The 14,615-nt window shown below is 39.4% G+C and overlaps 1 protein-coding gene across 3 annotated transcripts; it reads right to left on the bottom strand.

Annotated features, from left to right (window-relative positions):
- Positions 1–331: 331 nt before the first annotated feature.
- necap2 (NECAP endocytosis associated 2) lies at positions 332–14,262 on the bottom strand. Of its 3 annotated transcripts, none has more exons than XM_082138772.1 (8): positions 14,103–14,262; positions 12,659–12,759; positions 12,439–12,543; positions 12,276–12,357; positions 11,916–12,024; positions 9,548–9,692; positions 9,387–9,474; positions 332–1,179 (listed from the first exon to the last, which is right to left on the bottom strand). In XM_082138772.1, the coding sequence occupies exons 1-8, from the start codon at positions 14,201–14,203 to the stop codon at positions 1,140–1,142; spliced, it is 771 nt and encodes a 256-aa protein (XP_081994898.1). In that variant the 5' UTR covers positions 14,204–14,262; the 3' UTR covers positions 332–1,139. The 3 variants fall into 3 exon arrangements, with proteins under 3 accessions (XP_081994898.1, XP_081994900.1, XP_081994899.1); XM_082138774.1 differs by lacking the exon at positions 332–1,179 and adding an exon at positions 7,382–8,585 and having other exon boundaries at positions 9,359–9,474; XM_082138773.1 differs by lacking the exon at positions 332–1,179 and adding an exon at positions 7,382–8,736 and having other exon boundaries at positions 9,355–9,474.
- Positions 14,263–14,615: the final 353 nt, after the last annotated feature.

Consider the following 14,615-nt stretch of genomic DNA (forward strand, 5'->3'; position numbering starts at 1 on the left):
ACGAACAGATGAATATAAAGACATCTGACTCGATACATTAATTCAAATCTATTCAGATTAATTCATATTTAATAGAGTAGACAACTTACGTACAAACTCACCTAGCGAATCAGCAGCTCTCATTCACACACCTGAAACTACAACAAAACAATAACTATGGAAACCATCACACTCATATTTATCTATCTATGTAAATTAGCATATATCATACAGATAGTTTGATAATTAATTATAACTATTGATTTTTACTTGAGGGCGTCACTTATTTTGTATTATTAAGTTTGAGGAATCAGCACATTCAGTATTACCGTAAAAAAAATATGACACTGTATATCAGGAAACGGTTTATTCATATATAAACCATCATTTGTACATTCTACATGCGTTTCATAAAGGCACTTGAAGGAAAGGTTCAGACTTTTATAATTACTGACAATATCAAGAATAAATCTGTAGTCACCAGGAAATAAAGCGAATAAAGTCTGGGGTTAGTTTAAAATGTATAAGATGAAAAATCATCTGCTTATAAACATAAAATAAGCTCTTCAAATCCTGATCCGAGTGAAAATAGCAATTTGAGTCAGGCAGATCACATGACGCACATATAAAACACATGAACCTAAAAGAAAGAAAATCTCACCGACAACCAACTAAACAGATCGAAGGCTTTAAAGCTGAAGTGTGTCATTCGTTTGGATCCTCAAATACAAACAGACTAATGCCGAGTCACTATGAGGAAGTCACTACTTCATGAACTTCCTGTAAACACTGTGACTCTCTTTATTGCTTTGTCCTATCAACTTCTGGCTCAGCCAATGATGCGAGTTTATGGGCGGGGACACCTGATTAACGACCAATGGCTGATGGGGGCGAGTAATCAGGAAACCTGTTCGAAAACAGTTATTATGACACACTTCAGCTTTAACATCAAGCCAAGACAGCGGAAAACGAGACATGATACTGACATTCATCACATTAACTGAAGCCATGTGTGAATAACTAACGAGAAACGTGTTTCAAACTCGGCAGCGGCTGGAATGCAGCGAATATCAGCGACCGCACGCCGATTGCATAGAAAATATCCGTGGAAAAACAGCGTCCATGTGTCATCACATTCTCACGATCCCTTTCCAAAGATGCTAGAACTGCACCCATTCCGACCGCGTGTCCTGCGTGGACCTGTCGAACACACATCAGAGAGTGAGACACCTGCAGGCAGACAGACAGACAGACAAACAGACAGACAGACAGACAGACAGACAGACAGACAGTCACAGATAGACAGACAGACAGACAGACAGCAGAAAGACAGACAGACAGACAAATAGATAGACATTTAGATAGTTAGACAGGCAGTTAGACAGACAGACAGACAGACAGATAGATAGACATTTATATGGATAGACAGACAGTTAGATGGATAGATAGATAGACAGATAGAGATAGACAGTTAGATGGATAGATAGATAGACAGATAGAGATAGACATACAGTTAGATAGAAAGACAGTTAGATAGACAGACAGACAGTTAGATAGACAGACAGACAGTTAGACAGTTAGATAGAAAGACAGTTAGACAGGCAGTTAATCATAGTTAGACAGACAGATAGACAGACAGACAGTTAGATAGACAGACAGACAGTTAGACAGTTAGATAGAAAGACAGTTAGACAGGCAGTTAATCATAGTTAGACAGACAGATAGACAGACAGACAGTTAGATAGACAGGTAGTTAGCTAGACAGTTAGATAGATATAGACAGACAGACAGTTAGATAGAAAGACAGTTAGATAGATAGACAGACAGTTAGATAGACAGACAGTTAGATAGAAAGACAGTTAGATAGAAAGACAGTTAGATAGTTAGACAGGCAGTTAGATAGACAGACAGTTAGATAGACAGACAGACAGTTAGATAGACAGACAGACAGTTAGATAGAAAGACAGTTAGATAGTTAGACAGACAGTTAGATAGAAAGACAGTTAGATAGTTAGACAGACAGTTAGATAGACAGACAGACAGTTAGATAGACAGACAGACAGTTAGATAGAAAGACAGTTAGTTAGATAGAAAGACAGTTAGATAGTTAGACAGGCAGTTAGATAGACAGACAGACAGTTAGATAGACAGACAGTTAGATAGAAAGACAGTTAGATAGTTAGACAGACAGTTAGATAGACAGACAGACAGTTAGACAGACAGACAGACAGACAGTTAGATAGAAAGACAGTTAGATAGTTAGACAGACAGTTAGATAGACAGACAGACAGTTAGATAGACAGACAGATAGATAGAAAGACAGTTAGATAGTTAGACAGACAGTTAGATAGACAGACAGACAGTTAGATAGAAAGACAGTTAGATAGTTAGACAGACAGTTAGATAGACAGACAGACAGTTAGATAGACAGACAGACAGTTAGATAGAAAGACAGTTAGATAGTTAGACAGGCAGTTAGATAGACAGACAGACAGTTAGATAGACAGACAGACAGTTAGATAGAAAGACAGTTAGATAGTTAGACAGACAGTTAGATAGACAGACAGACAGTTAGATAGAAAGACAGTTAGATAGTTAGACAGGCAGTTAGATAGACAGACAGACAGTTAGATAGACAGACAGACAGTTAGATAGAAAGACAGACAGTTAGATAGAAAGACAGTTAGATAGTTAGACAGACAGTTAGATAGACAGACAGACAGTTAGATAGACAGACAGACAGTTAGATAGAAAGACAGTTAGATAGTTAGACAGACAGTTAGATAGACAGACAGACAGTTAGATAGACAGACAGACAGTTAGATAGAAAGATAGAAAGACAGTTAGATAGTTAGACAGGCAGTTAGATAGACAGACAGACAGTTAGATAGAAAGACAGTTAGATAGTTAGACAGACAGTTATAATAGACAGACACACAGTTAGACAGACAGACAGTTAGATAGAAAGACAGTTAGATAGTTAGACAGACAGTTAGATAGACAGACAGACAGTTAGATAGACAGACAGATAGATAGAAAGACAGTTAGATAGTTAGACAGGCAGTTAGATAGACAGACAGACAGTTAGATAGACAGACAGACAGATAGAAAGACAGTTAGTTAGATAGAAAGACAGTTAGATAGACAGACAGACAGTTAGATAGAAAGACAGTTAGATAGACAGATAGACAGTTAGATAGAAAGACAGTTAGATAGTTAGACAGACAGTTAGATAGACAGACAGACAGTTAGATAGACAGACAGACAGTTAGATAGACAGAAAGACATTTAGATAGAAAGACAGTTAGATAGTTAGACAGTTAGATAGACAGACAGACAGTTAGATAGAAAGACAGTTAGATAGTTAGACAGGCAGTTAGATAGACAGACAGACAGTTAGATAGACAGACAGACAGTTAGATAGACAGACAGACAGATAGAAAGACAGTTAGATAGTTAGATAGACAGACAGACAGACAGTTAGATAGACAGACAGACAGTTAGATAGACAGACAGACAGTTAGATAGACAGACAGACAGACAGTTAGATAGACAGTTAGATAGTTAGACAGGCAGTTAGATAGACAGTTAGATAGACAGACAGACAGTTAGATAGACAGACAGACAGTTAGATAGAAAGACAGTTAGATAGTTAGACAGACAGTTAGATAGACAGACAGAGTTAGATAGACAGACAGACAGTTAGATAGAAAGACAGTTAGATAGTTAGACAGACAGTTAGATAGACAGACAGACAGTTAGATAGACAGACAGACAGACAGTTAGATAGACAGACAGATAGAAAGACAGTTAGATAGTTAGATAGACAGACAGACAGACAGTTAGATAGAAAGACAGTTAGATAGTTAGACAGACAGTTAGATAGACAGACAGAGTTAGATAGACAGACAGACAGTTAGATAGAAAGACAGACAGTTAGATAGACAGACAGACAGTTAGATAGACAGACAGACAGACAGTTAGATAGACAGACAGACAGTTAGATAGAAAGACAGTTAGATAGTTAGACAGGCAGTTAGATAGACAGATAGACAGACAGTTAGATAGACAGACAGGCAGTTAGATAGACAGACAGACAGTTAGATAGAAAGACAGTTAGTTAGATAGAAAGACAGTTAGATAGACAGACAGACAGTTAGATAGAAAGACAGTTAGATAGAAAGACAGTTAGTTAGATAGAAAGACAGTTAGATAGTTAGACAGGCAGTTAGATAGACAGACAGACAGTTAGATAGACAGACAGACAGTTAGATAGAAAGACAGACAGTTAGATAGAAAGACAGTTAGATAGACAGACAGACAGTTAGATAGACAGACAGACAGACAGACAGAGTTAGATAGAAAGACAGTTAGATAGTTAGACAGACAGTTAGATAGACAGACAGACAGTTAGATAGACAGACAGACAGTTAGATAGAAAGACAGTTAGATAGTTAGACAGACAGTTAGATAGACAGACAGACAGTTAGATAGACAGACAGACAGTTAGATAGACAGACAGACAGTTAGATAGTTAGACAGGCAGTTAGATAGACAGACAGACAGTTAGATAGACAGACAGACAGTTAGATAGACAGACAGACAGTTAGATAGAAAGACAGTTAGATAGTTAGACAGACAGTTAGATAGACAGACAGACAGTTAGATAGAAAGACAGTTAGATAGTTAGACAGGCAGTTAGATAGACAGACAGACAGTTAGATAGTTAGACAGGCAGTTAGATAGACAGACAGACAGTTAGATAGACAGACAGACAGTTAGATAGACAGACAGACAGTTAGATAGAAAGACAGTTAGATAGTTAGACAGACAGTTAGATAGACAGACAGACAGTTAGATAGACAGAAAGACATTTAGATAGAAAGACAGTTAGATAGTTAGACAGACAGTTAGATAGACAGACAGACAGTTAGATAGAAAGAAAGTTAGATAGTTAGACAGGCAGTTAGATAGACAGACAGACAGTTAGATAGAAAGAAAGTTAGATAGTTAGACAGGCAGTTAGATAGACAGACAGACAGTTAGATAGACAGACAGACAGTTAGATAGACAGACAGACAGTTAGATAGTTAGACAGGCAGTTAGATAGACAGACAGACAGTTAGATAGACAGACAGACAGTTAGATAGACAGACAGACAGTTAGATAGAAAGACAGTTAGATAGTTAGACAGACAGTTAGATAGACAGACAGACAGTTAGATAGTTAGACAGGCAGTTAGATAGACAGACAGACAGTTAGATAGACAGACAGACAGTTAGATAGAAAGACAGACAGTTAGATAGAAAGACAGTTAGATAGTTAGACAGACAGTTAGATAGTTAGACAGACAGACAGTTAGATAGTTAGACAGACAGTTAGATAGACAGACAGACAGTTAGATAGAAAGACAGTTAGATAGACAGACAGACAGTTAGATAGACAGACAGACAGTTAGATAGAAAGACAGACAGTTAGATAGAAAGACAGTTAGATAGTTAGACAGACAGTTAGATAGACAGACAGACAGTTAGATAGACAGACAGACAGACAGTTAGATAGACAGACAGACAGACAGTTAGATAGACAGACAGGAATTAGCCAGTAAAGTTCCTGCTTGTAATGGTAATCTACTAGATTTTATTATAAGAATTATCCTCCTATTTCTTTTTTTCAGCCTCCTGATGTTCAAGAAATAAGTGATATTATTGATGAATTGAAAACATCTTCAACCGGTCATGATAACATTTCTTCATTCCTTGTCAAACAGATCAAGCAGTTTATTTTGCAGCCACTGGTTTTCATTTTTTCACTTTCTCTGAAAACAGGAGTTGTACCAGAGGATTTAAAAGTTGCCAAAGTTATTAACGGTTTAAAACAGATGACCCTTGTTGTTTCAATAATTATAGACCCATATCCATATTGCCTTGTTTTTCAAAAATATTAGAAAAAGTTATATATAAAAGGATCTTATTCCATCTTGATTCTAATTTAATTCTTTATAAACATCAGTATGGCTTTAGGAAAAGTCATTCCACATCTATGACCTTGCTTCATTTGATTGACAAAGTTTCCTCTGCATTAGAAAATAATGAATTTACCTGTAGTATATTCGTTGACTTCTCAAAAGCTTTTGATACAGTCAACTATCATATTCTATTGAAAAAATAGCAAAAATATGGTTTTCATGGTGTTACGTTTGAATGGTTAAAAAACTATATTTCAAACAGACAACAGTTTGTTTGTATTAATGGATGCTATTCCAACAAAGCCAGACTACTTTGTGGAGTCCCCCAGGGGTCCATTCTTGGACCATTATTATTTCTTATTTATATTAATGATTTATCAAATGTGTCAAATATTCTTTTTCCAATAATGTTTGCAGATGACACAACTTTAGTTTATTCTCATTCAAATTTTAATTTTCTGATTAAAAATGTAAATACTGGTTTAACTGCATATGCTACATGGTTCAGATTAAATAAGTTATCGTTGAATACAAAAAAATCTAATTATATAATTTTTTGTGGAAAAAAATCTTATTCTAAGGACCTCTCAAAAGTCACAATGGAGACTGTGGAGATATCCCAAGTTTCAACAACAAGATTCCTCGGAATTTTTGTCGATGAGAACTTGAATTGGAAGACACAAATTGACTGGGTTAGCAAGAAAATAAATAAATCTATTGGTATAATTAGGAGGATTAGCAATCTTATTACTACAAATTGTCTTCTTACACTCCATTACAGTTTAATTTATCCATATCTTTCATATTGTAATATAGTTTGGGCAAGCACTTTTCCTTCTACACTTCATAGAATTTTGGTTCTTCAGAAACGTTTTGTCAGGATTGCAACCCGATCTGAGTCACATTCTTCATCTGTGCCTCTATTTCAGAATCTTCAGATACTTACTGTGTATGATATTAATATCACTCAAATATGTGTTTTCATTTATAAGGTATATTCTAATTATGAAAATTTCCCAGAATACTTTAAGACTTATTTTAAATTTAACTCACAGGTTCACTCTTATTCAACTCGTCAATCCTTAGATCTTCATCTTCCAAAGTTTCTTACGTGCAGAGGTCAATTTACTATCAGATTTAGGGGTACCAAATTATGGAACACTTTTTCCCACTTAGCAATAAACTCCTCCTCATTAAAATGTTACAAAGGATATTTAAAAGCCCATTTAACTGCTGTTCTAAATTTTTAATATAGAAATTATTTTATTTTTATGTTTTGATCATATTTTTTGTTTATTATTTTTATTACTGTAATTGTCATTAAAATTTGTTGATATTATGTGTATGTATACATGTATGTGCATGTGTGTTTTGTGTGTGTGTTATGGATATATGCATTTCACTAGTTTGTTGTTACTTTTATGTAGTATAATGTTTTTGTTTTTTGTTTTGATTTTATTGTAATTATGTCTATAGGTGGAGGCGTTAAATAAGCCCAGTTGGGGTTTTTTGCCTCTTCCTGCACATCATTAAATTGATCATATTTGTTTATATATTTTATGTTTTGTTATTATTATTATTGTTTTTTTTCTTCTGTGCAAATATAAATAAATAAAATAAATAAAATAAAATAAAACAGTCAGATAGACAGACAGTTAGATGGATAGACAGATACAATGACAGACAGTTAGATAGATAGACAGGCAGTTACATAGACAGGTAGTTAGCTAGACAGGTAGTTAGCTAGACAGGTAGTTAGCTAGACAGGTAGTTAGCTAGACAGACAGATAGACAGTTAGATAGACAGAAAGACAGTTAGAAAGATAGATAGATAGATAGACAAGACAGTTAGATAGATAGATAGATAGACAAGACAGTTAGATAGCCAGACAGACAGACAGTTAGATAGACAGACAGACAGACATATAGATAGACAGACAGACAGGTAGTTAGCTAGACAGACAGATAGACAGTTAGATAGATAGACAGATAGATAGATAGATAGACAAGACAGTTAGATAGATAGATAGACAGGCAGATAGATAGATAGACAGGCAGTTAGATAGACAGGTAGTTAGCTAGACAGGTAGTTAGCTAGACAGACAGATAGACAGTTAGATAGACAGAAAGACAGTTAGATAGATAGATAGATAGATAGACAGATAGATAGATAGATAGATAGATAGACAGACAGTTAGATAGATAGATAGTTAGATAGATAGACAGAAAGACAGATAGATAGATAGATAAACAGTTAGATAGATAGATAGACAGTTAGATAGATAGATAGATAGATAGATAGATAGATAGGCAGTTAGATAGACAGGTAGTTAGCTAGATAGACAGTTAGATAGACAGACAGTTAGATAGACAGAAAGACAGTTAGATAGATAGATAGATAGATAGACAGTTAGATAGATAGATAGATAGTTAGATAGATAGATGGATAGACAGGCAGTTAGCTAGACAGGTAGTTAGCTAGACAGGTAGTTAGCTAGACAGGTAGTTAGCTAGACAGGTAGTTAGCTAGATAGACAGTTAGATAGACAGACAGTTAGATAGACAGACAGTTAGATAGACAGACAGTTAGATAGATAGACAGTTAGATAGACAGTTAGATAGATAGACAGGTAGTTAGCTAGACAGGTAGTTAGCTAGACAGGTAGTTAGCTAGACAGGTAGTTAGCTAGACAGTTACAGGAAAAACAGTTAGATAGATAGATAGATAGATAGATAGATAGATAGATAGATAGACAGTTAGATAGATAGATAGTTAGATAGCTAGATAGCTAGACAGGCAGTTAGAGAGACAGGTAGTTAGCTAGACAGGTAGTTAATTAAACAGACAGCTAGACAGTTACAGGAAAAACAGTTAGATAGATAGATAGATAGATAGATAGATAGATAGATAGATAGATAGATAGATAGATAGACAGTTAGATAGCTAGATAGATAGACAGGCAGTTAGCTAGACAGGCAGTTAGCTAGACAGGCAGTTAGCTAGACAGTTAGCTAGACAGTTAGATAGACAGTTAGATAGACAGTTAGATAGACAGTTAGATAGACAGTTAGATAGACAGTTAGATAGACAGTTAGATAGACAGTTAGATAGACAGTTAGATAGACAGGTAATTAGATAGACAGGTAGTTAGCTAGACAGACAGATAGACAGTTAGATAGACAGAAAGACAGTTAGATAGATAGATAGACAGACAGACAAGACAGTTAGATAGCCAGACAGACAGACAGTTAGATAGACAGGTAGTTAGCTAGACAGACAGACAGTTAGATAGATAGACAGACCGATAGACAGACAGTTAGATAGATAGACAGACCGATAGACAGACAGTTAGACAGATAGACAGACCGATAGACAGACAGTTAGACAGATAGACAGACCGATAGACAGACAGTTAGATAGATAGATAGTCACACAGACCCAGGTCCTGCCGCAGTGAAATCCCCCCACAGGTCCTGAGAGGGCGTGGCCATGGCAGGGGCGGAGTCTCCAATGTCCAACAGCGTCACTAAAAGGGGAGGAGATATATTAGCCACACCCACAGAGGACTGTTATAAATACACCGGATCTGAGTGTCTCACCTGTGCTGGGAGGAGCGACAGGTATCGTCTGCGGAACTGCGAGTGGAGGAACGAGAGCGCTGGCCTTCACACCGGGAGGAGGAGGAAGCAAACCACCCACCGCTCGAGACTTCACAGGCCCACTCGACTCTTTCTTCTTTATGTTCTGAGAGAGAGAGAGAGAGAGAGAGAGAGAGAGGGACAGAAGTCAACACCTGTCTGTCTGACTGTCTGTCTATCTGTCTGTCTATCTAACTGTCTGTCTGTCTGTCTGTGGGCCATTCACTCCCAACGAGAAAATGACAAAAACATTATATGCAATGTGACTGTGACTATTTATTTTTTACTTTATTATCTCTGATATATTTAACAAAGTTATCTCATATTTCACCATTAATAGTCTGTTTATAAATGTATTCTATCTACCACTAATAACACGCATTATTCTAAAACCACCAGTAGGTAGCGGCAAATCATAGTCTTACCAGGCGAGTAACTGAATCATTCACTCAAACGATTAGTTTAAAACAGCTGATTTAGCAACTGACGAGCGAGTCATTGAACTGTTCATTAGATTCATTCATTCAGTAACGAAGACTCACAATAGTTCTACTGTGTGTTTGTTTGGAACTATTTTGTTGGTTAAAGGGATACTTCAGGATTTAGCATTAAGCTTTGTATTAGTAGAAAACCTGTAGTATTTTCGAATTACCGTGCTTTCCACCCTCATATGCCCCTGAGACAAGAGATTTATGTATTTTTTGTCTGGAAAAAATCCTCCGATGACGCAAAAATCGTAATTTTGCGTCATCGGAGGATTTTCTGGCCAGAGGCTAAAGACTACAGCCAGTAGGAGGAGCTGTCCCGCATGTGTTCAACCCGCCCATAGAGGGATCTCACTCACAGAATGTACACAGTATCAGCCGTCTTTCTTTGGAAGCTAAGCTAGCAGGCTCTTGTTCTGTGGAGAAAGCTGAGTAGTAGGAGAAAGCTGAGTAGTAGGAGAAAGCTGAGTAGTAGGGGTTACCATCCTCTTTTTCCTGGACATGTCCGGCCGTCGAGATCGTCCAAAATGTCTGGGATTCGGCTTTTGCTTTCTGCAGTCGCCATTCACTGTTCACATGCACACCTTTTGTTTCAGTCTAACTGAATTCATTCCGATTGGTGAATCTGAATGTAATGTTTACATGAACGCTAAACAAGTGATCGGTTGAGGTGCGTTTTAACATTGCTAAGAAAATTCCCGCTCCTCCGTGAGAGATACGAGACCGGCGCGTCTCAGTAATCACGCCACCGGCCTCGTGCCGTTCTCCCGCGCCCCTCAGCCTCGTCCTGCTCGCCGTTCTCCCGCGCCCCTCAGTCTCGTCCTGCTCGCCGTTCTCCCGCGCCCCTCAGTCTCGTCCTGCTCGCCGTTCTCCCGCGCCCCTCAGTCTCGTCCTGCTCGCCGTTCTCCCGCGCCCCTCAGCCTCGTCCTGCTCGCCGTTCTCCCGCGCCCCTCAGTCTCGTCCTGCTCGCCGTTCTCCCGCGCCCCTCAGTCTCGTCCTGCTCGCCGTTCTCCCGCGCCCCTCAGTCTCGTCCTGCTCGCCGTTCTCCCGCGCCCCTCAGTCTCGTCCTGCTCGCCGTTCTCCCGCTCCCCTCAGTCTCGTCCTGTTCTCCCGCGCCCCTCAGTCTCGTCCTGCTCGCCGTTCTCCCGCGCCCCTCAGTCTCGTCCTGCTCGCCGTTCTCCCGCGCCCCTCAGTCTCGTCCTGCTCGCCGTTCTCCCGCGCCCCTCAGCCTCGTCCTGTTCTCCCGCGCCCCTCAGTCTCGTCCTGCTCGCCACAGTAAACATGATGAATGGCGACTGTAGAACGCAAAACCGAATCCCAGACATTTTGGGCGATCTCGATATCCCGGGCAGACTCGTCACAGAGACTCACTAGTAGCCTAGCCTTGTTGTTTTCAACTGCGCTCTCTAACCGGGAGGCGTGGCTTGGGAGTGGCCTCGTAGAGCAGCAAAGCAGGTGCATTCTAGTTGTTGTCTTTCATCCACATAAGCCAAAAATACATTTTCTGGCTTTTCTCAGTCTAGAAAGCTCCAAATTCAAAAATTTCTTCACATTTCTTCTACATAAATGATCTATTTTAAATACACATTCATCTTTCCAGAGGTGAAGTATCCCTTTAAATAGAGCAAAAACAGACAATATTCTGAGTCAACTAATATGAACTGTTGTATAAAATCTGTATCACATTCAAACCAGGAAAATAGCGCTCTTGGTTATCCAGCCATATCCATTTTTTTGCCCCATTTCTTGAATTTTGGTGGCATTTCTGCTGTGTGATGCAGGGGGCGGGGCTTCTGTCGCAAGTCTGGATCGGATTACGCCACGATCTCGACGGCTTCGCTCACCCCAATGTTGATCTTGATGGTCTGACCCTCTTTGAAGCCCAAGTCCAGCTTCGGCACCGAATCCTGCGTGGCTTCCTGTCGGGCAAACTCACTTTCCTGTTTCACCCACCTGTGAGAGAGACGGGTCAATGACATCAGAGACGGGTCATGACATCAGAGACGGGTCAATGACATCAGAGACGGGTCAATGACATCAGAGACGGGTCGTGACATCAGAGACGACTCGTGACATCAGAGACGGGTCAATGACATCAGAGACGACTCGTGACATCAGAGGCGACTCGTGACATCAGAGACAGGTCAATGACATCAGAGACGACTCGTGACATCAGAGGTCAAAGGTCAGACTGAACAACTCACTTGAAATGATCCTGAAGCGCCACGTTGAAATCGAAGGAATCCCCGCGGTCGGCGAAACCGAGGCCGATGAATGCGTGACGCCCTGGGAGTCACAAAACACACTCGTTTATCATCACATGGAGAATGTTCATTATAGACATTTATGCATGTTCTTCACACACACCGTTTCCATCCTCGATCCTGACGACGAAGTATCGGCTGGAGTCGGTGACGGCCTCGACTGCACTGCCCGGATACTGATCCACCGGAGCCTGAGCGAACAGCTCACCTGATCACATGACACACACGTGTGTGAGTGAGTGTGTGTGAGTGAGTGTGTGAGTGAGTGTGTGTGTGTGTGTGTGTGAGTGAGTGAGTGAGTGTGTGTGTGTGTGTGTTTGCACCTGTGTTTTTGTCCTCTAGTTTGATGAAGACTGCTGTTCCTTTAGCTGTGATCTTCATGCGTCCGGTCCACGCCGGCTCGTCCAGCTTCCAGTCCGCGGCCCTGAAACAACATTAAACAACATTACACGGCTCTGTGGAATACTTGATTCTGATTGGTCAATCGCACTGTATGTTATGTAAGGGATAATGTAGTGCAAGGCGGGTTTTATAGCGAATAACTTGCTCTCTCGTTTCACACAAACGCAGCGGCGGCCATTTTGTGACTATTGTTTTGTTCACTGTTGGATTATAAAATACAAACAGGAACGATTTTAAAACAGTTTAATATGAAATCAATATCTCTAATCTCCATAATTATTAATGTGGTGAAATGCTGTGTAATAAGTGTTATGACTGTATACCGTATCTCTACCGCTGAAACTGCTCTCTCAGAAGCTCTGCATTTAAAGAGCTGATAACATATTTAAATTCAGATCAATATTTCGTGTCTAATTATTTACTGATGTACAAGTGTCCGTGTAATAAGCCGATAATGTACATCCAGCCGGTTGTTATCTCAGAATAAACCCCCTTCAGGTGTGTGTGTGTGTGTGTGTGTGTGTGTGTGTGATGTGTGATGTGTGTTATCTCAGAATAAACCCCCTTCAGGTGTGTGTGTGTGTGTGTGTGTGTGTGATGTGTGATGTGTGTTATCTCAGAATAAACCCCTTCTGGCTGATGAAGATCTGATCACCCTGTCGGGTTTATTCTGAGATAACAACCATTATGTACATTATCACTAACTTATTCACCATTAAACTCACCATTAACACTGCAGCTTTTGTTCTAAACGATTTATTAGTGTGTTAAATTGATGTTCCTGGTTATCTTATATTCTATATCAATATCACTTTAATAACCTTGAATCAGAATAAGTTCCTCTTGAGGCTTCTCTTCTCTGATGACGAGGGCGGGGCTATAACCTGTCACTCACATGAGATCAGCCAATAGCAAACCACAACCATCCAACCAGCCAATCAATTCCCACAGACACAATCAAGCCCCGCCTACATGTATTCTTGTTCCTGAGAAGTTTCACTCACAATAGAGAAGAAAACTCGAGCACAACTTCTCTTTCATAACATCTTTAAGCACGTCAATAACCATATAATAATTCAGCTGCACACAAACATGGCGTTTATTCTCCTATATCAGTGTTTGATACAGTACTGTGACGAAACTTATTAATATTCAAGTTTCTGTTGTTGACAGCAGTTGTTCTGACGCATTATTGATCTGATCACGTGATCGACGAATAACAAACACCAACTCATCACACACCGGATTTATAATGCGTGTGTTTATCGAGGTAGGAACTCGAAGTGAGACCAGTGTCACATGATCAGTGTTTAACTCGTGATTAAACTAGTTAAAGTAGTGCCGCGGACTGTTGCGGGGTCTCACCGGTATCCGCGGTTGGAGCTTCTAGGTGGGATTCGGTAAACATGAACCTCTGGCTTCACACACACCACCGACTCATACAGTGCGCTAGTGTCCGCCATCATCGCTGCAACACCACCGACACATCACTGCACTTCCGCTTCCGCCCGCAGGCGATACAGAATAAAAGCCCTCCCACTCAACAACATCCGGTTCACACTGTGATATTATGGCTCATATTTCATGTGAGGTGACAGTTTAATGACCGCTGAATATAAACACATTATCATTAGAAAGGTGCGGAATAATAATCGATGTGTTCTGCTCTTTCCCGAGTTTTTATCTCTGGAATGACTGTTAATGGACTGGTGTAGGTTAACATTTTGAAATTGGAAATTAATGTTTAATCACACGTACACAAAAATTCATTTAAACTAAACAATCTTTAAATATTATCCCATAAATTAGCATCTACTGTAAACAGGTTTCACTGTGAATATTGATTTATCTTGTGTATTTATTGAACAATTACAAAAA

Source organism: Leuciscus leuciscus, assembly GCF_965113295.1.
Source record: "Leuciscus leuciscus genome assembly, chromosome: 15".
In the NCBI taxonomy this organism is placed as follows: domain Eukaryota; kingdom Metazoa; phylum Chordata; class Actinopteri; order Cypriniformes; family Leuciscidae; genus Leuciscus; species Leuciscus leuciscus.